The sequence below is a fragment of the Neocloeon triangulifer genome, unplaced genomic scaffold (assembly GCF_031216515.1).
Source record: "Neocloeon triangulifer isolate White Clay Creek 2 clone unplaced genomic scaffold, ASM3121651v1 ptg000003l, whole genome shotgun sequence".
Lineage (NCBI taxonomy): Eukaryota > Metazoa > Arthropoda > Insecta > Ephemeroptera > Baetidae > Neocloeon > Neocloeon triangulifer.
In genome coordinates, this window is record NW_026775546.1 from 11096855 (window position 1) to 11119465 (window position 22611).

At 36.5% G+C, this 22611-nt stretch overlaps 4 protein-coding genes across 7 annotated transcripts; 2 read left to right on the forward strand and 2 right to left on the reverse strand.

The window, feature by feature from the left end:
* On the forward strand, positions 1-12262 carry LOC132192684 (protein-L-histidine N-pros-methyltransferase). Its single transcript, XM_059612765.1, has 5 exons — positions 1-369; positions 8323-8516; positions 10857-11057; positions 11270-11451; positions 11502-12262. Exons 1-5 carry the CDS (start codon positions 163-165, stop codon positions 11702-11704), a joined length of 987 nt encoding a protein of 328 aa, XP_059468748.1. The 5' UTR covers positions 1-162; the 3' UTR covers positions 11705-12262.
* Positions 12020-15591, reverse strand: LOC132192683 (uncharacterized). 4 transcript variants are annotated; one of them, XM_059612763.1, is made up of 9 exons: positions 15393-15591; positions 14695-14975; positions 14444-14606; positions 14129-14381; positions 13900-14069; positions 13773-13848; positions 13588-13707; positions 13431-13530; positions 12020-13309 (listed from the first exon to the last, which is right to left on the reverse strand). In XM_059612763.1, exons 2-9 carry the CDS (start codon positions 14940-14942, stop codon positions 13162-13164), a joined length of 1278 nt encoding a protein of 425 aa, XP_059468746.1. In that variant the 5' UTR covers positions 14943-14975; positions 15393-15591; the 3' UTR covers positions 12020-13161. The 4 variants fall into 4 exon arrangements, with proteins under 4 accessions (XP_059468746.1, XP_059468747.1, XP_059468744.1 ...); XM_059612764.1 differs by having other exon boundaries at positions 12020-13291; positions 13588-13722; XM_059612761.1 differs by having other exon boundaries at positions 13588-13722.
* Positions 15592-16104: 513 nt separating this feature from the next.
* Positions 16105-18545, forward strand: LOC132192607 (V-type proton ATPase subunit S1-like). Its single transcript, XM_059612644.1, has 5 exons — positions 16105-16359; positions 16543-16896; positions 16949-17233; positions 17286-17486; positions 17576-18545. Exons 1-5 carry the CDS (start codon positions 16123-16125, stop codon positions 17780-17782), a joined length of 1284 nt encoding a protein of 427 aa, XP_059468627.1. The 5' UTR covers positions 16105-16122; the 3' UTR covers positions 17783-18545.
* On the reverse strand, positions 18523-21694 carry LOC132192606 (heparanase-like). The gene is made up of 10 exons (XM_059612643.1): positions 21535-21694; positions 21201-21411; positions 20906-21146; positions 20650-20855; positions 20424-20594; positions 20138-20366; positions 19944-20077; positions 19679-19881; positions 19365-19624; positions 18523-19311 (listed from the first exon to the last, which is right to left on the reverse strand). Exons 2-10 carry the CDS (start codon positions 21403-21405, stop codon positions 19143-19145), a joined length of 1818 nt encoding a protein of 605 aa, XP_059468626.1. The 5' UTR covers positions 21406-21411; positions 21535-21694; the 3' UTR covers positions 18523-19142.
* Positions 21695-22611: the final 917 nt, after the last annotated feature.

The window sequence follows — 22611 nt, forward strand, 5'->3', positions numbered from 1 at the left end:
CAGAAATCAAAACAAACACTTCGGAGACACTCGAAAAGTCGGCACACGAACGTTTCTCTAGCATTAGTTTTCGTTTCTTTATCTCTCTTGATTTGCAAGTACGTGCGAATCGGTGCCGGTCGCGACCTTTGACCTGGCGATTTGCACGATGCGTCGAATGGAATGCGGGCCGAAGCGTTTTCAGCCGCGGTCTCGGTCGGCTCGGCGCTGATTTTGATCGTCGTCTCTCTACTCGGTGCCAAAAACGACCTGCGAAAAATGGAGCCAGGGCCCGTAACTTCCTACCTGAGGCCCAGGGGTGCCCTGGCAAGAACCATGTACGACCGGATTGCCAACGACAAGGTTGTCGAAGAATTTGACAAGAGAAAGGTATGTTAAAATAACAAATTTAAAAAAACCCCTTATGTATACTTTCATACTAGGTCAACAATGCAATATGTACAATTGTTCTGGCCCTTCTTAATTAACAATCGTTAGCAAAAAGGTCTGATCCTTGTAAATTACTCTTATGTTTCTTAAAAAAAGTAGTCCGAGTTTAAAAAAAGCCTAAACTTTATAGTACAAAAAATAATCAAAAGTAATCTGGTTTAACTTGATGATACATATATTTAATTTTTTTTCAATTTTTTTATTTTTTATTATTAATTGTGGCTCAAAGCTGAAAATATAATGATCGCTTACATTAGCCATGTCTTGATTTAAATTTCTATTTTTTAAATAACTAGAATAATTTAAAAATGGTCAAAAATGGTAATATACAATTACTTTTTAATTAAATTGCTTTCTCATTATTCTTAATTGTTGTTATCATTTTCATTTAACATTAATTGAAAAAATTGAACCAACTATTTGATGAAAGTTTAAATTATTTAAAAGTGCCCATACATATAACAATATGTGAAAAACTATAGATTTTTATATAATTTTGGTTCCCAATATTATTAATGAGATTTATGATAAGTTAAATTACTTTTTCAGTGGTAAAGAGTTAGTTTAATATTTATTTAAATCAGAAAATTTAAATTAATACTGAGGGCATTATTAAATTATTTGTTTTAAATCAAATTTGGTGTTTAATATTTCCAATATCAAAAATTAATTCCAACAATATTTTAAACATAAATATTTTAAGCCAAATTAAAATTTACACGTTTTTCAGCTCAGAATAATTAAAATTGCGTTTAAAAAGTTTCATTTCCATTATAATTAATAATTCTTGCCTTTTTCCAAACTTATGCAGTTCTTTACATTTAATTTAAATATAATTGAGCTTAATAAATATAAATTATTTTTTAAATTTATACAAAAAAAAAATATTAAATTCAGCAATCCAATTTCGCAAACTTTAAACCCTTTTTCTTTATCTTGTAACCACTTTGAAAGAACCTTAAATGAATAAATTTCATTTAAAAAAATTAACGATTAGAAATTTTAATTCTTTCTGATTACTTTGGAACTTAAAAGTTCAAGATGAGTCGTATATAATTATTCGAAATGAGAAAATGAGCGTGGGAGGTGAAAAATTTCATTGGGCTCGGGGGCGAGCGAGAGCCAATTAAAACAATAGTCACACCCACGAGTGGCCGAGGCTCGTAAATAAAAGGGCGTAATTAATATTACAAGGCAGAGAGACTCTGGGTTTCGTGCATAAATTATAATTATCACACGTATGAGTGCGTTGGTTATTTATTTATTTATATTATTGTGGCGGGTCGCCCGAGGTGCGAATAATAATGCTTTTCTAATTTATTTGTCCGCGCGCGCGGCAAATGAGCCTTGCCAGGATTTATGGAAATTGATTGCGCGCGCCTCTCAACGAGCAAATAACACCGTGGGGATTTTTCTAATTAGCGATCGGCTAACGAGCAGCCTAATTAAAGTTAGGTGGGTCTCGCCACAAGCCACGCAGCACCTCAACAAAAAGTTATTTTCCGGCGCGCGCGTCATCGCATTTTTCCACCACGTAATTTACCGCGACTCTTTACACGCCTCTTGCCATGGCTTGATTACTTTTTTACACGATTGTTAATTTTTTTATTGTTTCACTAAGATGAGGAGCCAATTTTTTGAAATATTAATATAATTATCAATCAATTGATGATTTGTTTTTAGAGTAAACTAAATTGAAACTAATGCAAATATGTATAATTTAGATATTAATAGTAATCGATTGTTTGAAGTTCGTTTAAAACTTGTTTTATTTTCTTTTAAATTATATATAAAACCCCTTTGAAAAAGTTGTCTACACTAAAAAGTAATTTTTTAAATAACTTAAAAGCGATGAAAAGGTTAATTTTTTTTAATAAATTTCAACTTACAATTAGTATCAAAATGTTTTGAATTATAAAAAAATGGTTAGGCTCGACAATTTTTTTATCGTCTTATTAATCAAAGTAGGACTGAATTTGAAATTGAAATAATATTTTTTCAGTTTACGTAATAAAAAGGTTGAATAATTTTATTAATTATTTTTTTTAAAGAAATATAGATCGTGGAGATCTGTTAAAATAATTATAATTCGAAATAAGCTTTAAATAAACCTGCCTAAAGTGTGTTGTAAATTTTTTCTCTAATATATTTTGCAGTTTTTAGTGGAGTCATCGAATCATAATAATAATCTCAAGATGAAACTTTATCATTCAGAGAATACTTTTTTATGAATTGCGCTTATTTTTATTTTCAATTCAACAAATTACTTTTCTTCTAATTTCTTCAAAAGTTCTCAGATTGCTTCAATTGGTTACAAATTTCAATTTATAGGGGAAAAAAACGTTATCCCATTAAATACAAACCGTAAAAAAATCTGATGTCTTGCAATTGTCTCAAAATCATGATAATTGTTTTGTCATGAATAATTTTTACAATTTTTCCAACATATCTCAGCAGTTAAATTATAATTTTGTTTACAAAAAATTCCATAAGTCTTCTCTTTCTAATTAAATTTTCCAAAGCTTCAGAGAACAGATATGAAAGCGATGTTATTCAAATTGAGATTTGGCCGTCGAGTGTGGGAAGAGTGCAAATGCTTCAGTGCCACATTCTCGTTTCTATGAATTATTATTATGATCGAATTCGTGCATTTCGGAAACAGATTTGCGTCCGATCGAGCAGAAAAGTCTTGCCGCGGCACAATTTATCGTGCGCTGGCATGAGTCTATCATTACGAGGCGCCACTCAAACGATAATTAGCTCGTCCCGAGTGGTAATTATCATCTCGGCGAGAGCAAATAATGTGCTTAATAATAATGCAGCGTGCGCCCGCTCAAATTAGGACCCCTGGCCGACCGGCGACGACCTTTTTCTCCGACGCCGCCGCCTCAACTCTGCTGCAATAATTATTTCCCGATTCCGTGAAGCTCTTCCTCGCTCGATGATCAAGTTTCCGGATAATCCATTAGCGGATTAATCGGCGCGGATTTGGAAACGCCGCTTCGCCGAAATCGTTTGCGGAATTAAAACGCACACATGAAGTTTCGGATTCACCGAATGGAAGAAGGCAGGCGCCTTCTGTGAAACGTTTTTGCACCTACGCCATATTTTTCCTTCTCTAATCGGCCCTCGCGGCTCAAATTAAGACCGTTTGTGAAGAGATGTGGGCTTTTTTTATCAATTTCACTTACAATTAGTATTTCTTTTATTTACGTAAAATGAGAAATATGATTTACGTTAAAACCGTGAAATAAGAGTTAAATAGAGAAAAGGAAAGATAAAAACATCTTTAAACAAAAGAACTGCAAAATAATTTTAAAAGAATCCAGAAAGGTATAATTTAACTTACTACCGCGGACACTTGCTTTTTACTACCCTTGTGGGGAGAGGCGCTCGCGATAAGGGTGGTGTATCGTTCAAATATCGAATCTTTGGCGACGGTACAACCCCAAAGCTGCCCCAAGGAAAGAAATTGATTAGCAAATGTCACATTTGCCACGTGATTAATTTATGGATAATATTAAATTCAAATTAAATTATTCATTCCTTGCCAAGACAATAAAAGCAAATCATTAATTTTATGAAGTTGGAATCTTTAAAAAAATTCAATAAGTATTTTATTGAGACTTCGTTGACAGAATGAAGCAAATGACGATTTTGCTATTTTATTTAACAAACTTTGTCCAATTAATTTTCCAAAAATTATTTAGAGTAAATATAAATATTTCCAGCCTTAAACATTTGAATCGATTAATCCCAGACAATCTCATGTTTTTTTGACAACTTCCGCGGGTCGAGCTCCGAATCTCGGTCTGGTGAATAATTCAAACAGTTTTTCACCCTGATATTCCACATTAAAATAAATCACAGCGAAATAATAATTCCCATAAATTACCGGAAACGTAAAGCACGGCCATTAATTTTAATCAGAAAGCCGTAAAAGCCGCGGGGAAAAGCGAAGAAAAGTCAATAAAATAATCTGTCCTCATAGTCGTCGTAATTTTCGGCCGTGCATGTTGACAGACGCTGAGGGTATGTGGAGAGAGAATTAAAAATAAACAGGCCAACAATAAATGCATTATCACGTCCAATTCGTGCGGCGCTGTTTGTTTGTGCGCCGCGGATAATAATTTCTCTTATTTTTTCCTGCCCCGCTCGAATCGGAAACTAACGCCACCATAAAAAGTTCTCTCTCTTTCACACACACACATGGCAGTCGAATTCGGTGTAAGAAGAAGAAGAAGGCGCGCATACATTCTTTATTGATTTAGGGAGGTGGCTGGCTGGTTGTATTTTTTTGTCTGATATAGCGCCCCGTTCGCTTTCTCGCTCGCTCATCATCTCCTGGGATCTCGCACTTTTAAGTTTTTAAAAGCAAACTCAGCTCCAATTCCGATGTCGCGCCTCCACCGTCGTCGCTCGTTGCTGGGGGGCGACGCGCTGATTGAAAGAGACGCGCCTTTTATCACCCTACCAGCATCCCGAGCAACCCTCAATCAACCTGGCTCTACCACTGAATTTAAAATATATATAAAAAAAAATAGTCAAATAACGCAATTCAAGTTGAAGAAGTGTACTTGGGAGCAAACCTTGTCTAGAAACACAAAGAGGCATGGGATAATCTGGGGACAATTTTATTACAATTAACTTCAGGTGGTAGAAAAAGTTTCAACGCATTGAAATATTTTCAAGGTTTTGTTCTCAAATATTGATTTTCGATTATTTTATTCATCGACAGACAAATGCAATAAAATTTGTATATTTTGTTTACATAAAAATATTAATAAAAGATGAGTTTGAAATGGTTCAGATGTAGAGACGAATGTCTTAACCAGAGATTTTTAAAATAAATGAAATCTTTGAGTTTTTGTCAGCAAAAATAAATGATGCTTAAAATTTGCAAATTGTCTTAATGAAACCTGTTTGATTGTTCAATAGACTAACGCTTTTATACTTGAAATTTTCAATTACATCCATGATACCAATTTTGAGGTTGTTTACCTTTTCAATGCATAAAAATTAAATAAATTTTATGGAGAATTGAATTTGAAATACCTCTGAGAATTCACAAATGATTTACAATTATGAATTAAAAAAGCTGCAAATTATCATAGTAAATTGACAAATTTTTAATAAAATAAAAATTATTCAAAATCATTAAATTTAAAATGATTCTAAAAAATTTGGTGGATTTTTTTGGCTGGGAAAATACAAATTAAGTATCTAAAACATTGAAATTTAATCTTCCTAAAAAATTTTGTTATATAAATAAATAATTTTTGAGTATGTATAAAATTTTCAAAATAATAACGTTCCAATTGGTGTGTATTTTTGCAACGAATGTTTTTTTTTTAATTATTCCTTTTATTCATAACCAAATCTTATAAAAAATACAATGAAAATGAAAAATACATTTAAAATGAAAGGACCTTCATTAATTGCCTCCTTTCCCTTTCAAGGGGGAAAAGTTGACGATTCAGCACCAAAAGTGCGACTCCAATTGGTTCCCACAGTCGGACTAGGCAAAGAGAAACGCTGCCGCTTGCTTCTGACTCTCGGCGCGTCTGTTTTTACTCAGTTTAATTATCCACGAGGGCAGAACAATGGCCGATGGTGACGGTGCGCATTTTAAATATACCCGGTATTGGGGCTAAAAAATAACACACACACACTGTATCATTATTGTAGCAAGAAATAGTAATTAACTCACGTTTAGGCCAGAAAAAATAAACACACCTCGGCGCTCGGCGCAGAGAGCACCTTTGTGCTTAAAAATAACACGCTGCTGAATTTCCAGCTCCTCGGCTCGAATGCGCTTTTTTCGCCCCGGCTCTGATTATTATTGTTTGGGACCCTTTGATGCATCGGGCTAAGTGCTGATGTTCCTCGAATCGTGCAATTTCAGCTTAAGAATGTACATAGTGCAAAAAAAGTGTAAAACAATGTAAGCGAATTGTAAAAGTCAATTTTAAAGACCAAGCTAAAATCTATATTGAAACTGGAATTCTTGGAAGTGAAACACACAAAAGCAGATAATCTTTTTAATTCACCATTTGCGAAATCAAATAACATTGGTTCTTATGACAGCTTCATCTTAAAATGATTGAATCTTTTCAATCCTAAGAGTACAAAATGAAAAATAAAAAATATTGGCGTTGGAAAAATCAAAATTGGTTCAGCGTGGGGCTGTAGTCAGGCGATCAAAGATTTGTAAAGTAGGCAACCGAAGCCAATTTTTTGAGTTTTTACAAATCTTTGATCGCCTGACTACAGCCCCACGCTGAACCAATTTTGATTTTTCCAACGCCAATATTTTTTATTTTTCATTTTGTACAACATGTCTTAGGATTGAAAAGATTCAATCATTCTAAGATAAGGCTGCCATAAGAACCAATGGTATTCGATTTCGCAAATGGTGAATTTATTTTGGTATGCTTTTTTTAAAAAAAAATCTTAATTGCTCTGCGTTTATTTGGAAATTATTTCTATGGACAAAATTTTATATTATCTTATTTTATTTAGTCCACAAAATTAAAATAAATTTCATACTTTTATTAAATATTTTAACTTCAAGAATTTTGGAGAGAGAAAACACAAATCTCAATTTTGAGATGTTTTCAAATTAATTGATTCCCTTTGAAAAAAAATGAAAATTGTGAACAATATTTTCAATGGCCATCGTTTTGAAAACCTTGATAATGAGAGCCATAAAAATGTTAATCCATGCTTGTTTGAAAAAATAATTTATGGTAAATCTCCATATAGACCTCGCAAGAAAACATCTGTTTATACAAAATCGGCGCTGTTGATTGCTGCTGGCCGCACCCGCCCTGTGTGTATGAATTAATTCAAATGTAAAGTGGGCAATGCCGAGTAAAAATAATTGTTGAGATCGAAATCTCTGTGTCGATCCCCCGAAAAATCAAACATCCCGATCGAGAGAGGCGGCGAACGGCGGCCTCCTGTAATTAGATCGACCTTCAAGTGAGCCGAGACTGTCTGTGTCCACATTGTGATGCTGATGTGTAATTACTCATTAATATGTAATACACTATTAAATATTCGGGCCCCGCCGCTAATTATGCCTCAACGAGAGAGACGCGGAATTATCGATAATTGGGCCCAATTATAATTTTATGTATCTCATCTGGCTGCTGCTGCTGCGCCGTTTTAATATTAAATAATGCGCGAGGCGCGATTATTAAATTATAATTTTCCCCCGACTTTGCTCGAAAATAATATAATCCGGGCAGGGAATGCCCTTTGGGGCTCAGCCGTGGAGTATTGTGCCTTTTTTGTGCCACTTCCCTCCACCTTTGATCGCTTTTATCGGTTTTTATCCTCGTGCTGGAAATTCCTCGAACTTTGTAAAAATTTTCTCCATAAATGATTCATTTTCTTTTCCAAGGTATTTAAATCAAAGCCTTTATATTTATTGAGAAATGATTTTCCTAGGAATGCTAAGAATTATAATAGTTGTGTTAAAATAAAGATTGGAAATTTAACTGTCCTCCAAAATTTCTTTTCTTTACAATTTTCTATAATATTAATCAATTTTCTCACGAGCAAGTTGACCACCACTTGAAACCTTGGCGTTCGCACACTTTACCGGTCTTTTTTCTCTCCATCTCCTGTAATTCTTGATTATCATCTCTGTGTAATAACAACAAAACGCTGCTTCATTGGATTTAATTAATGGGAAAGGCAACATTTGTACGTGCATGTGTTGATTCTCCGCGCGTTTAGCAGCTTCGGAATCGATCATAATAAAAATTACCACGCATTCAGTCTTGGGGGCCCTTGTGTCAGGTGTGCGCGGCCTCTCCACAAGTACTCGACAATGATTTTAAGAGTGCAATCAATTTGATATATAAAATAATTTTCTTCTTTCAGTGGTACATTTGCAACCTGGAGATGATACAAGACGAAAAACTGAGACAGGCGTTTGTGCAGCTCGAGATGGACAAGGAGACGGAATTGTTTTTGGAGAGCAGTTCGGACAAGTCGGAACGAATCCTATTGCAAATGTGGCACACCTTGGTCAGCTCTCTTCTCAAATGGTTCCTTACCAGAACTTCCATTAATGGGTACGTTTAAAATTTATAACTTTCAATTAATTAAGTATCAATTGAATGTTATTAAATTATTGTACAATTTAAAAGGTGAAAAAGGAATTTTTGGAGCCAAATTCTAATTTCGGATAATCATTAAATTGAAATTTGATTTTACAAGTATGATTTTCTGTGAATTGAAGATAACCGCCATAATTATATAATAAAATTGTTAAAATTTATAAAATGCGTTAATTTTCAAGCAATAGCAAAAATTTTAAGATATTTTATGATTTTATATATTTATTAAGAAGGATGAAATGACAAAAGCTAAGTGGATTTATTTAAAAAAAAAAAGGTCAATCAGGAAATAATTTGTGCATCCTGGGAGCAAGTTTTGGTGAGAAAGTGAGGAAGAATCGCGTCGGCTCTCCTGAGAGTCCGAGCGCGCGCGCGGCCGTATCATTAATCACAGGTGTTTTTATGTAAATTGCATTCCGCTGGCCGAATTTGATTAACAAGCTGTTGTGTCATGACGAGCATAGAGAATCATTAATAATTTGGAATAATCACGCATCACGGCGTTCGAGTGCATTGTTGTTGCACAGCGAATAACGAGCAGCAGTGACTCTTCCAAAACTCTCTTCTTATCTCTCACTAGCTGCGCGACCAGAGCGAGAGGTTTCCAATCAATTATACACACAGAAATAAATATAATCGAACAACACAAACGGTCTGGAATGAGCAACCGCGTACTTTGTTAATTAACGCGAGAACTTCTTTTAATTAAAGAATGTGATGAATTCGCGGTCAGCTTTACTCAAACCACTAAAAATGCAACAGTAAAGAGTTTCCTTACAAATTAGACACCGTATTTATTCTTAGTTTTCGTAAATTACTCCTTAATTTATCAATTTTAATCTTTAAAATAATTTAAAATTCATTCAGAAAAGAAATAGATGTTAAAAAATAATATAAAGCAATTCGATATTATTTAAAACTCCATTCTTGCTTCTTTTCATTTGTTTTGTTTTCTTCTCGTATATTATCAATCATTTAATTATTATTTGTAGTTTTTCCAAATTTTGATGTAAATAAATATGTGAAAAACTAAAATTGATGAGAATGAAATGAGTTTTTTGATTTTTTGTCAATATTAACATAAGAAATTTTAAATTTTTATAAATGTTATGAATTTGGATATTTTTTTCTTATAATTTTTATTCGAGTATCTTTTTCTCGGCCAATCGATTCAAAAACATTAGAACTCGAAGGCAGTGCGATGCGGGAAGAGTCGCTGTTTTGATCCGTGATTTATTTTCCCACACCATTCGCGCTGCCCGTCACCGCGTGCATTGTGCTCCCCATTGTGCCAGCGGAATTTGCAAAAGAACAAAAAACGCGAGGTGCTGGCCGCGCGAAGCAAGAAAAGAAACCCATACTCTCGCACTCGCACACCGAATTTTTGGTGTAATGAATCGAGAATCCGAAGCACCACAAAAGAAAGAAGAGATTCGAAATTATGGCCGAAAGAAGAGAGACTGTTACTCGGCTGATTCGTTTCTTCTCGCCAGGTATTGTGCGCAAAGTTCATTTTCTCAGGTCGTGATTTGCCAAAGTTTTTAAATTGAGATTGGTGCTAACGGGGACCTTATTCAAACTAATCATCCACGTATTGAATGCTCCCGGAGTGATTTATTGACGGAATTGCGCACATTTTTACCTCGTTATACTTTTTTCGCAGTTTTTTCCATCTTCCCAGCCTCTCCGGTTCAGTTATTTGCGGCTTATCCGCTTTATCTGTGGCGCGTTTGGTGACAAACAGAGAAGGTCCTTTGTGGAGAGGCGCGAAAAGCGGCCGGTAAATTTTATTCCAACGTATAATGAATGACTCCCCCTTGTTGTTTAGCCCAAGATAATAAAAAAGCCCCTCGAAATAAAATTAAGGAGTGCCGCTAATAAGCGCAGATAAAAATTGATGTGAAAATTAAACAATCACCCGCAGCATTTGGGATGAAGCATGGATTTCGGCCGAAAGAAAAATGAGACTGAGGAAACCCTTGTTTGCCGAGCTTTTGTACAATGTATAAATACAATTATGAGTCATTCTCCTTCCTGCGCCCACGATTCTTTTTGAGTAAATAAAATGTCTAATGGAAGGTTGTTATTGGTTATAAATCTTTTCATAGTTACTGTCACTTTTCACTATGATTTTAAAATCGAAGAATTATTTATTTGTAAACTTGAGCTGAATTAATTTAAATAATAAAAATATTTAAATAGACACCGCTAAAATTTATATTTAAAAAAAATGTACTTAACTAATATGTATTGCAAATTTCAAATTTATCTAATTAATTAATTCATTTTTTCCAGATTGCTCTCTCGTGGCTCGATGTTTGTTTTTTCCGAGAGCCACTTTCGTCGGCTGCTTCCCCGCGTGCCGGGCGGCTGTCTGCTCGACCTGGGCGCAGGAGACGGTCTGATCACCAACGTGATGGCCCCAACCTTCAGCCAGGTGTTCGCCACCGAGGTGTCGCCCACCATGCGCTACACTCTTGCACAAAGAGGCTACAAGTAATCTAAACCTTATATTGTTTGAAACACACCTGTGCTTTTCAAAAACCTATGAATTAATTTATTCTCAACATTCCAACTAAATAAATTCATGAATTTCACTTATTCCTTATTTTTTTTTACTGAAATTATTAATTTTATTTACCCCAATTTCCTCTTCTGTAAAAATTAAGAACCTTAAAATCATTACTCATTTATTACTTACTTTGAAGGGTGCTCGAAATTGAAAACTGGTCATCTAGAGGACCTTTTGACGTGATCAGCTGCCTGAACTTACTTGATCGATGCAGCAAACCCTGGTCACTGCTGACTGAAATTCGCAACAGCCTTGTGCCTGATACGGGAAGACTGATTGTTGCACTAGTCCTTCCATTCCAACCATATGTAGAGGCAGGCAAGTATTTTTTTTTTTTAATTTTCTTCATTCAAATTATTCTTTTGCAGATTCTTGGGATCACTCTCCAGAGGAAAACCTGAACATTAAGGGAGAAACCTTTGAGGACCAAATAAACTCGACCGCCCAAGTACTGCAGTCCGCAGGATTCGAAATCGAGCGCTGGACCCGACTGCCGTACCTGTGCGAAGGAGACTTGGGTCAGTCCTACTATTGGCTGGACGATGTTGTCTTTGTCCTGAAACCAGTCTGACCCCCGCAGTGCTGCTACTTTGACGTATGAATACGTGATAACACAATATATTGTAAGCTCTACTAATTCCAGTCAAACGGATTTATATCATATCTTCCAGTTAAATTTAAAAATTAAATTTTTCTGCCTTTGGAATTTTCCAAAATATCGTGTTTCTCAAAGCTTTTGCTGAAATGTTGGAGTAGAGATAGTTATTGAAACTGCCATTGTTACTTGACCAATACTGACTCTCTATCACAAATTTTCTTCGTTCGTTGTTGTGATATACATATAATATTATTACGAGTGATGGGTGTCAATGTTAAAACTCCACACTTGTAGCATTTTGAACTCACAAAAGGTTTATTCAAACAATTGGTTGTGTACATACAAGATAACTTTAACAGTCTTGAAAATAATTCCGAATATCCTTAACCAAAATCTATAAAGTTTTGATTAAAACCATTTGTTATTGCGAGCTTTTCAAATAAAAATGGAAAAAAGGGAAATTAAGACTTGTACATTTTAGCTCCATTATACTGTTTTTTCATTTCTTGTACTGCAGCTGTTGAACTTTGTTATGTGTAGTGTGTAGTTGAAAACAAAAAAATGAATTTTCACAAAATAGGAAGTGTTAAATAAGCTGCCTGCAGCAGTTTAACAAGGGCATAATAATTCTAGAGGTAAGAGTTTAGTTTTAATTAGATGCCTTACTCTAGCTAAAATTTTTTGCTTTGAAGACTTTTAAATACCTGATTTAATTATGCCTGCTAAGTCAGAGTTCTAATGTGATAGTAAAATCGTCATCATTATGCCAATATCCTTTTCCATTTGTAGAAAACAGTCCATCTTCAAAGCATGCTTGATATCGCAGTCAAACTTTTCCTTTTGGCTTCTTGTCTACTTTCTTTTCATAATGCTAAATCTCTTTTCATATTGAACTCTAATCAACAAGAGAGAATAAAAAATTTCAATTATAAACATCAACACACTAGAAATTGATCACACTGAATTTGAATCACGAGAAAATTGGGGTTGGAGAAAACAAGTTGTTTTAAATGGTGGCAGTTCCTCTCTTTTTGTAAATTGAGCAAATTTTATCACCAAAATGCCATTTTTGGGTTAAATAAAAATTATAAAAGGGAATTTTCAAGTCAATACTGCTTAGAATGGAGCAGCTTTTTGATCGTTTTTTTTTTGTGCCTGTAGAGAGCTCGGTGACGTTTCCCCCAACCCTGACAAGAAAAATGACAAGAATCAGATTCTCGGCTGTAAATGCTAAATTTGAAGCCATCGATAATTATGATCCTTCTCACATTGAATTCACAGCAAAAATTACCAAAACCTTAGTAGCTAGTAATGCGTTAATTATTATTATGAATTGTTTTCATTCCTGTTAGCCAGCGGTAGTTTCTTTTCCTTTCCTCTTCTTCATGAGCAGAACTAGACTGGTAGTATCACAGCTCTCTCTCTCTCTCTTACTCGTACTTGCCCTTTGGTCGCACCAGGTGTTGCAGGTTTTCGGCCATCATGGGTGGGACCTGCATTGGGGTCATTCCTGGGTCAGAAGGGCCCCCTGTGGAGTTCTGTTTGCTCAGCACTCTCAAGCTACTTTTGGAGCCGGGCCTGCAATTTAGAATCTTTTAATTGTCAATTAAAATAGAAAAAATAGTGTTCAAATTTTTCATTTAAGGAAATTGAAATAAGATTTGATTTTTTTAAAGTGGTCTAAAGGAATTCAGTTCACCTATGCTTGTGCTCCTCCTCTTTCCAACTTGTTACTGTGATGTGCGGCGGGGGTAAGAACGACCTCAAGCTTTGGACTAGCTGGATTGTGTCAACCAGAGCTAAATTCAGTAAGTTAAATATTTTCTATTGAATTTATTTATTGCATAGAAATTTACTTTTTTGCAGAGACTCGGATTGTTTCCCGTACGGCTTGCACATGGACGGTCGAACACAAGTCTTCATCCTAGCCATGTTTTTCATTAGCTCGGAAAACGTTCTCACTATCTTTTCCTGCCCTGGCATTTCAAATTCTGTCAAAGTTAAAAGCGTCCAATTACTCAGATTTTCTTATATTTACTACCTTCAATCGGCATCGAAGTCCTCTTTTCGTTTCCATCCAGCAGCGGCCAGAGTCCATTGTGCAAAGATAAAAAGTCCTGCAGTTAAAAATTTCAAAAAATGTCCAATTTTAAATTCGAATTAATTACTTTAGCTTCAGTTAAGCCCTCTATGCTGTCCAAATTTGCCCTCAAGAGATCGGTCAGTCGCTCGGACTGCTCTGCCATTTGATTGTTCACAGATTGTTGATTGTTGTTCTGGTTCAGGTCTGCTACCACCTGCGTTGGGTACTGCACCTCTGCGTTGTAATCATGAGTGGCTGCGGTTAAAAAAAAAATGTATAATATTTTTTCAATTTAAAAATAATTATTACAAAACCTTTTGCTTTAGTGACTAGAAACTGCTTGTTGGGCTGCTGGAAGTGCTGCTTGTTGATTTCCATCTGCATCTTTTGGGCGTACTGCTCCATCGGCTGCTGACCCGCCGTCTTCATCTGCTCCAACTGCTTCCGATTCATATTGTCCATTTTGTAAAAGCGACAGGCAGGGTTGGGACAGTTTTGCACCACGTCGATTATGAACTCTTTGTCCATGCCAAAGTGTTCTCTGCCTACAGTGTAAGACTCCATGACCTGCAAAGGTATTTTTTATAATACAATTTTTTCATATTTTAAAATTTAAAAAATCTTTATACTGCTCGGATTGTGGCATCAATGCCAAGGTGCATGCCTTGAGGACCATTCATGTGCTTCAGCATGACTGCATTGGCATAATGTTCGAAGGGCAGAATTATTTTAAAATTGTCTCGCAACACAAGTCGAGCTTGACTGTCTAGGGTTATCCGACTGGTTAGCATTCTAAAAATAAATAAGTAGTATTTTTAGCAAAAATATTGCAATTAAAAAAAAAATGAATATTTTATATTCTTAAAAAATAAATTCTCACTGTAAATACGCAGCGCTGGGAACCAAAGAAGCGTCCTTGAGGTCGCTGAGGCACTGCAGAAGGTCGACGGCAGGGTTCCATGATTTGTTGTTCTGCAGGTAGAGTTGCAGAAGGCAGTACAGTTTTTCAGAGATGTATCCGGCCCCGTGGAATTGCTGCATATTCTGCAGCTCCTGCAGCATGCTCTTCACCATCACGCCCAGGTTTTTCATGCTCTTGTTGGAATCGCATTCGGCTGAGTTGTCCATTTTTATAGTGGCGTCAAAACCTTCGTCTTCAAACTATCTTGAAGAAAAAGTAATTATGTAAGAAAATGAGAGAAATGCAACCTGCATGATGCAGATGTTGAGCAAGTTGCCTACTTGCTTTTTTATTTTAAATTTTTACTAATTTTTTTTTTTTTAGATTTGAGATGTATTTTAAAAGTTCCAATTGAATTTAACTCAATAAAGGAGATTTATTGAAAATCTTAATGATAATTATTTTAAACCAAATTTTAAATATATTCACAAAGGAAAGAATAAAATGTTTTTTGTTCATAAAAGAAAATACTGTAGTCGGGCTGGAACCTGGAACGAATATGGAATTGTTGAACCAAGCTGAATTTGTACCAAAAATCAATTCCGGGCAAACGCCGGCAAATTTTGCAACTCAGCTCCTGCTCTTCTCTCGCCTCCGCATCGTTCCAAATTGAATACCTTTGCGCTCCTCTCTCGTGTGACTAATCCGCCATCAGGACCAGCATGGCAGGTTTATGTGTAGCTCAGGCCCTGCGGTCCCCACTCCCTGGGCCCGACGAACAAGGGCGGCTGCCAAATGTCAATAAATTTGGCTGGAGGACGAGAGATGCTGGCTGATTTTGACTTTCAGATGTTTTCTGTCTCGCACCGGCCCACTCGGTGCTCTGACGAGGGCGCACGCGCTCCATTTTGCACAAAACTGGCTGGTGCTCGCATGTGCCATATTCTTGGTGCCCATGAAACACGCCCTTTTGAAAACGGATACGGCTGCCTGGATAATTAAATAAATAAAATCAAAATTGTATTTCTTTTTAAAAATTGATTACATCTAGAAAAAAATTTTACTTTATAATTTTACATTTTTAATAGCATAATCAATTATCAATTTATTTTAATTTATTAAATTTTCTGTTGTAAAAGACAAGTTGATTAATTATATTGAATATTTATGGAATATGTGGAATTTGTTTTCCATATTTTCATTTTTAATCCCGACAACCCCGTATTAGGGATTAGGGCCACGTGCCAAACGCGATCAATAGGTTCCTCGTTCTCAGCAATTTTCGCGCCGTTTGCAGTCAAAAATCTCCGGTGTACGCTCGTGATTGGTCAGAATTGCATCGCAGAGTCACTTGATTGGTGACGTCACGTCACATGCTCCGACCCTGCCCACTTGCAGAAACCAACAATGGCCGCCCACGGGCAGATTTTCACCTCTTTACTCGTCATATTTTTGGGCACTTCTTTGATTCAGGCTGAAATCAGCCCGAATTTTGATGTGTCAAACGTCGAGGAGAGTGTTCCGGTGCTGCTGTGGCAGTCGCCGTCTCTCAAGGGCCAGGAAACGACTGTAAAAGAGTCCCCGAAAAAAGCGGCGGCCGGGCTCGAGAAGGTGGACGACGAGCTTTTTTCCACCTTGCTGAAGGTAAAAAATAATTTTACTGGACGTAAATAAAATTCTTCTTAAATTCAGCAAAAACTAAACATTCGTTAAATTTACAATCTTTCCTCGAATTCTTACTGATTTCTTAATTATTTTGTAATAAATATAAAAATAATTATCCAAACATCTGTTTGAAATTTAATTAATATTGTGTCAAATTTGCAGGAAATAATCACTGCCAAAGCCGGAAAGCCTCTGATTCTGCTGTTCCTCGAAGAGAATCTCAGCTCTGAAGACTTCCTCACAGACGAAGAGAAAGTTTTCCCTCATTTGCAGAAAATAATCAACAAGTCGAAGGACACCGTATATCTGCCATCTGTTGTCTCTCCAACCACAGCTTTGAAGGAACTGGACCAGAATGGATACACCTGGTTGCCTTACAACTCGGATGAACTGCCAGAGAGCGAGTCCATCATCCTGGTCATCAACCTGGACGACGCCCAGGAAGGCGAAAGCAGGCCTGAAATGCTCTCGAGACACGACCAGAAGATCAACACCATTTACAATAGTGCCCTGAAGGTGCTTTCCACGTCATTTAATTATGAAATTATAATAACTAAATTAATTTTAGGTGTTCAACAACGTTCTTGGAATTTACACTTCCCGCTATTCATCTTGGAATTCAGCCGAGGTTGCTCTTCATCGTGTTCGTCGACAGGCCGTGGTTCCCATTAAAGTCGGCAACGGCACAATTTTTACGGACAAAGACAAGAAGGTTGTTTTGCACATGAACAGCGCCCCAATCTTAATTATGAACAACAACAAGCCTATGCCACTCTCCGACGCCACCACAATTACGGTTGATGAAAAGGAAGACTTGCAAACTCTCAGCATTGTTTTCTCCACTCCGAGCAAAGTAATTGATTAAATTATTTTTTGATGAAAGAATTAATAAAATCAAATTCCAGGTAACTCTACGGTTACGCTTTCCAGAACTTTACAGAGGCTACTGGAATTTGGGTGAGGTGGAAGTAGAAAATGGAGCCACCCCCGTTGTCCTCTCACTGAAAAATAACATCACGGTTCCTAGGAATTTCTCTTACCACTGCAGCGCTTTCAATACGACATTCCGAGATGCAAATAATTCACTTATTTTCACTGATTTTCAGGTTAGCTTTAAATTTCTACACTTAATCAAAGCTAATATTTTTTCCAAATTAGAAAATATCAAAATTAATAATGAATTTTTAATCAACAGGTGGAGCCGTACAATTACCGAGTTGGCTTCAGTGACCCCTACGACTGCAGCTACTTCTTCACAATCCCCATTTTGTCTGGCCTGTTCTGCACAGGCTTCTTAGCGATTATCATGGCCTGGGGCCTGTCCATGATTCTGGACATAAAGACCAACGACAGGTATGATGATCCCAAGGGCAAGACCATCACCGTCACGGCCACCGATTAAATTCTAAAGTCGAGCTTCCAGATTAAATTTCAGCAGTCAATTGTATATACTTATCACCACAGATGTTGTTAAAGATCATGTAAATGAATGTGTAATCATGTACTGGAGTTGGTAATCCTCACTAACAATCTGTTACGAGATGTTGCTTTATAGACAGGAATCGTGAAAAACTGAAACGCACAAAATGTTCATGTTATGAAGAGCGGATTCTTGTCTTGAAAGGAGTATTATTAGAGAAATTGGGCAACTAGGAATCAGAATCTCCAATATGGGTCTTGAGCGAATTTGTATAATTGTCGATACTTCCCGTTGTAACATATCAAAGGATCTAAACCACAACTTCGATAATAATCATGTAAAGTGTTGAAATTTTTTAGTATTATTATAATGTTGAACGTGCTTATTCATAGGAGGTGAATGTATACTGTGGCGTTTTATTCCATTTATTTTGTGATATTTATGTGCATTCTGCCGAAATCTCATTTTTGAACAACAAAGTAATGGTGCATCAATCTAACAGATGATCTGTGTATAGGAAATTCCATATTATTTTTTTGATTGTAATTCAATATAATAATTGCTGTCAATTACTGATATTAATCATGAAGATCAATGGTAGCTCAATGTACTAGCCATGGAAAAATACGAACTAATATTTATGATTGAAACATGGGTGTACGTTCTTGTGTAACCAATCATTGTGTATAGAAGATGATTAATGTTGGAAAAAGTAACAAATAAAGCACAAATTGTTAGAACAGGACTTGACAAATTTTTATTTGGCAATAACTTTAAATCACATTTTATCAAAAATAATATAAAAAATCAAATAGGGATGCAGAAATTGTCAACAAGGTATTAAAATCAAGTTCATTAAAACAATGATACCAAATTAATATAAAACAAGAGGGAGCAATTATCATTTAATGACATTAGGGTGCGTCGAATGCTCTTGAATGCGGGTGACACTAAAATCTAATATGGGGGATAAAATGCATATAGCAATAAAATACAGCTCATTATTTTGCTTCGTTTCCTGCACCTTTTTGTAATCTCAATTGTCTTGTCTGAACTAATAATAAGGATAAAATAAATTCGACGTGGAGAATAGATCATCAGTCAATATCAAAACGCTAAAGAATCATTCAAAATCGCTTAAAAGTTCCTCCATTTCTTTTTGTCATAATGCGATCAGCTAAAATATTTAAGTCAGTCACTTGAAGCACATTTAGTTATAAAAGAAGTGCCTATCGAGTGACTTGTTATGTTTCTAAGTAATCAAGGAGCAAAAGATTCTGTGTGTTTATGCAGATTACAATAGGATAAGAATAGGATGTGAGTGCACAAGGAAAGGTATTCTCTACTGAGTATTTTGACAAGCAGGCACTTGAGCCCCATGCAGAACCCAAAATCCTATCGAGTGCTCCGGCATCGAGATCGGAGAGTTTAGGTCCATTGGCTGGGCGGTCAGCGGAGGAATGCGGTAGTTCGGCCCAATATCCAGCTTCTCACCATTTAACAAAACATATCTAAACAATGAAAACAAAATTATGAAGAAATTGAAAGTTGCTATAAATATTACTGAGATTGAAGGCCGCTTTCTCCTTGCAAGATATATCTGTCCACGCTGCTGACGTTGTGGGTGCCCTGGAGGGACAATTCGATGGCATCTGGGAGCAAATTGACTCCAAAGATGGTGACTGCGCCTAAGCCAGGGTGAAGGGCGGATGGCTCTGTGCAGTGACAGTAAATCCTCACTGGGCCTTTGAAGTCGTTGAGTAGGGTGACGCCAACAACTCCTGTTCCAACCAATTTTTTATGCAAAATGGAGACCCAGAAGTCCTGATACGAAATTAATTAAAAATAATGCCATATATCACAAAGTTGATTACTTACTGGATTTGGGATCAGAGCACCTTTGTGATCACCTTTGTGTTCGGTTCGAAGAAGTCCGTAATGTCCTCCATACAGACTCTGCCGAACAACCACATGTATGCCCTCACTGGCGGCCACTCCGAGTTTGTCCAGCCACAGGAAACTAGCCACGAACCTGTCAGATAACTCGGGTGCACCTCCACCAAAAGCTGAACCGGTTTCACCTTAAATTTTTACATAAAAGTTAGCCATTTAAATTTTCAATGACCAAAAAAAGCCTTCTTACCTAACCAAATTGGTGTGCCAAGTGCCATGCTCCGCACGGCATTGTTTACCAGGATGATTTGCTCGTAAAGTGTGTTGTACGTTTCTACATTAAGGAAATCCTGTAGGGTAGCTTCTCTCCCATTTAAGTTATACCTTGATTAGAAAAAGAAATTAGGTCAAAAGATCATTATTTTTTTAATTGATTTGTCTTACTGGTGCCAAGTGACAGCGTTAAGTCTCGGACCGGCAGTTCGAAGGAATTCCCTCAGGTAATCCAAGTCGGCCAATTTTGGTGGTCTCGGTCTCGTGATATCCGGGCCAACCAAAAGTGACTTTGCATATTTAGGGTAAGAGTTCAGCAAGTTCCGAAGATTTACATAATCATCTCCTAGCTGGGTCGCTTCAACCACTTCATCAAACTGGTGACGATAGGCATTGGGCTCTGCAAAAACTCTGGTTTAACATTCCAATTCAAAATATATTTGGTTTTCATTCAAACCATTGCCCAGCTGCCAGTTGAGTTTGAGATTCAGACCGTTTGCATATGCGAGCAACTCTTTTGCATTTGTGTCGTCCCAGACCTTTCCGTTTCTCAGAAGAGCGTTCAGATCAAAGATCATGTCCATGCCGGTTGTTTTGGCAAAGGTGTTAATCTCAAGAAATGCTTCACCTTTTGAATTAACCATATTAAAATCAAGTTGGATTGAATTATTGGATAAAAATACCAGACATGTTAAAGTAAGCATGGTTTTTGGTGCAAAGCTCGGCCTCGTAAGCGCACGGACCCCCGTCGATAGGTAGGGCTGGAGCATCGTCATTTTGCCCATTTTTCGGATGGTTTTCAACAAAGATCAGTCTGTCGGCAGCAGTGCCTCCAACGCGCAGATAACATGGTGACAGGGATGAGCCCAGCATTCGAGCCGCTTTTGATCTGAGAATTCTTATGTAAAATATTGATTTTTACAAAAATACTGCAAATACTTCATGTCAAATTTTTTAAAGTTTTTCCGAATCAGTGACGAGTCAAGAGCTACGCTGAGAAATCTCTCGTTGACCACGTTCACTAATCGATCTGTTTGGATGATGACGATTCGTTTGTGGTCATCCTTCGAGTATTGGGACAAAGCTGGCCAGAGACCTCCGAACACCAGCATCACCACATTCAAGCAGCAAAACGTTACTATGCAGTAACGGGCCCCCGTTTTCCAACAGGTTGACGGTTCTGAAAATTTGAAATTTTAGTAAACTGCTAATTTTTTTCAAAAAATCAATTAACCCTTGGGCACTGTGGTGACGTTGGTTTGGCGCATTTCGACGGGCGTGGTGCCCTCGACCAGCATACTCGCGTCTTCGGAATGTCCATCTTCGTTGTTCATTTGCGAACCGAGAATTAACGTTGATGAAGTCACTTCAATGTCAATGTCCACGTTGGACAGCACTTCTTCACTCGGAGCCTCTTCTAAAACCGCCGTCGACGACATTTTCGCCTGAAAAACAACCTGTCAAATATGTATTTTGCGACATTGAATCTGAAGTCGAAGAAGAAAGTTTCTTGGACGCTCCTTTTGCTTGATTTGTGTTTTGATTTATTAAATTTAAGATTTACTTACGCATTTGAAAATTGCTTAGCACGGATACTCTCTGAATTGTCGCTTTTTCGGGCGAAATTACTACATTTTGGCAAAATCTATAACCTCCGCCTGCTGCAGGTGCAGATGTTTTGCTTTAGCAGTTTAGCTTAGCTAAATCCTAAATCAGTTGTACCAACGACGCTGCCCCTTCCTAAAAAAATAGCATTGTCGGCAACTGAAGAAACAACTCTGATAATAACAATCAGAGAATTTGTATTATTAAGGACTCCTTATTGACGTAGTCAAATCAAGTCTTTACAACAATGATTGTTAAATTTTCCAATTATTGATAAAATATTTCCTATTGTTGAAAATACTTGATTTGACTATGTCAATAAGGAGGCCTTAAAGTTTTTAAAAAATTGGGTTTCTCATTTTTTTCTGATTATTTTATACATATTTTTTTTTTTATAAAATTTATAAACAAAATTTGAAGAAATTATTTAAAATTTTCAGTTTTAATAAATCTTCTTTTTAATTCACCATTTGCAAAATCGAATACCATTGGTTCTTATGGCAGCCTTATCTTAGAATGATTGATACTTTTCAATCCTAAGACATGTTGTACAAAATGAAAAATAAAAAATATTGGCGTTGGAAAAATCAAAATTGGTTCAGCGTGGGGCTGTAGTCAGGCGATCAAAGATTTGTAAAAACTCAAAAAATTGGCTTCGGTTGCCTACTTTACAAATCTTTGATCGCCTGACTACAGCCCCACGCTGAACCAATTTTGATTTTTCCAACGCCAATATTTTTTATTTTGCATTTTGTACAACATGTCTTAGGATTGAAAAGATTCAATCATTCTAAGATGAAGCTGTCATAAGAACCAATGTTATTTGATTTCGCAAATGGTGAATTTTGTATTATTTTAGTTAGAACAAGTTAAATTTTATAACACTATGCGTACAATCACAAAACTTCTTTGTCTCAACGTTACAACAACCATCTTCAGGTTTTCACCTTACATCACCTTCCTTTCGTTCTTTCCTTTCCTGCTGCCTGCCGGTACCATGCGGCAGTTCGGCAAACTAAAAAAAGGCTCGCCCTTGGAGT

What these genes read in the sequence shown, in the direction of transcription:
- LOC132192684 (XM_059612765.1), top strand. Translation starts at nt 163, where the DNA reads ATGCGGGCCGAAGCGTTTTCAGCCGCGGTCTCGGTCGGCTCGGCGCTG. An exon ending in ACCAGAACTTCCATTAATGG is followed by an intron (nt 8,517 to 10,856) that starts GTACGTTTAAAA and finishes CATTTTTTCCAG; the next exon opens with ATTGCTCTCTCGTGGCTCGA. An exon ending in CTTGCACAAAGAGGCTACAA is followed by an intron (nt 11,058 to 11,269) that starts GTAATCTAAACC and finishes CTTACTTTGAAG; the next exon opens with GGTGCTCGAAATTGAAAACT.
- LOC132192683 (XM_059612761.1), bottom strand. Translation starts at nt 14,942, where the DNA reads ATGGACAACTCAGCCGAATGCGATTCCAACAAGAGCATGAAAAACCTG. An exon ending in AGGGCTTAACTGAAGCTAAA is followed by an intron (nt 13,849 to 13,899) that starts GTAATTAATTCG and finishes TTTTAACTGCAG; the next exon opens with GACTTTTTATCTTTGCACAA. An exon ending in GAGGAGGAGCACAAGCATAG is followed by an intron (nt 13,310 to 13,430) that starts GTGAACTGAATT and finishes TCTAAATTGCAG; the next exon opens with GCCCGGCTCCAAAAGTAGCT.
- LOC132192607 (XM_059612644.1), top strand. Translation starts at nt 16,123, where the DNA reads ATGGCCGCCCACGGGCAGATTTTCACCTCTTTACTCGTCATATTTTTG. An exon ending in TTTTTTCCACCTTGCTGAAG is followed by an intron (nt 16,360 to 16,542) that starts GTAAAAAATAAT and finishes TCAAATTTGCAG; the next exon opens with GAAATAATCACTGCCAAAGC. An exon ending in TTTACAATAGTGCCCTGAAG is followed by an intron (nt 16,897 to 16,948) that starts GTGCTTTCCACG and finishes AATTAATTTTAG; the next exon opens with GTGTTCAACAACGTTCTTGG.
- LOC132192606 (XM_059612643.1), bottom strand. Translation starts at nt 21,405, where the DNA reads ATGTCGTCGACGGCGGTTTTAGAAGAGGCTCCGAGTGAAGAAGTGCTG. An exon ending in TGCTTACTTTAACATGTCTG is followed by an intron (nt 20,595 to 20,649) that starts GTATTTTTATCC and finishes TTAATTCAAAAG; the next exon opens with GTGAAGCATTTCTTGAGATT. An exon ending in GTGCTCTGATCCCAAATCCA is followed by an intron (nt 19,625 to 19,678) that starts GTAAGTAATCAA and finishes ATTTCGTATCAG; the next exon opens with GACTTCTGGGTCTCCATTTT.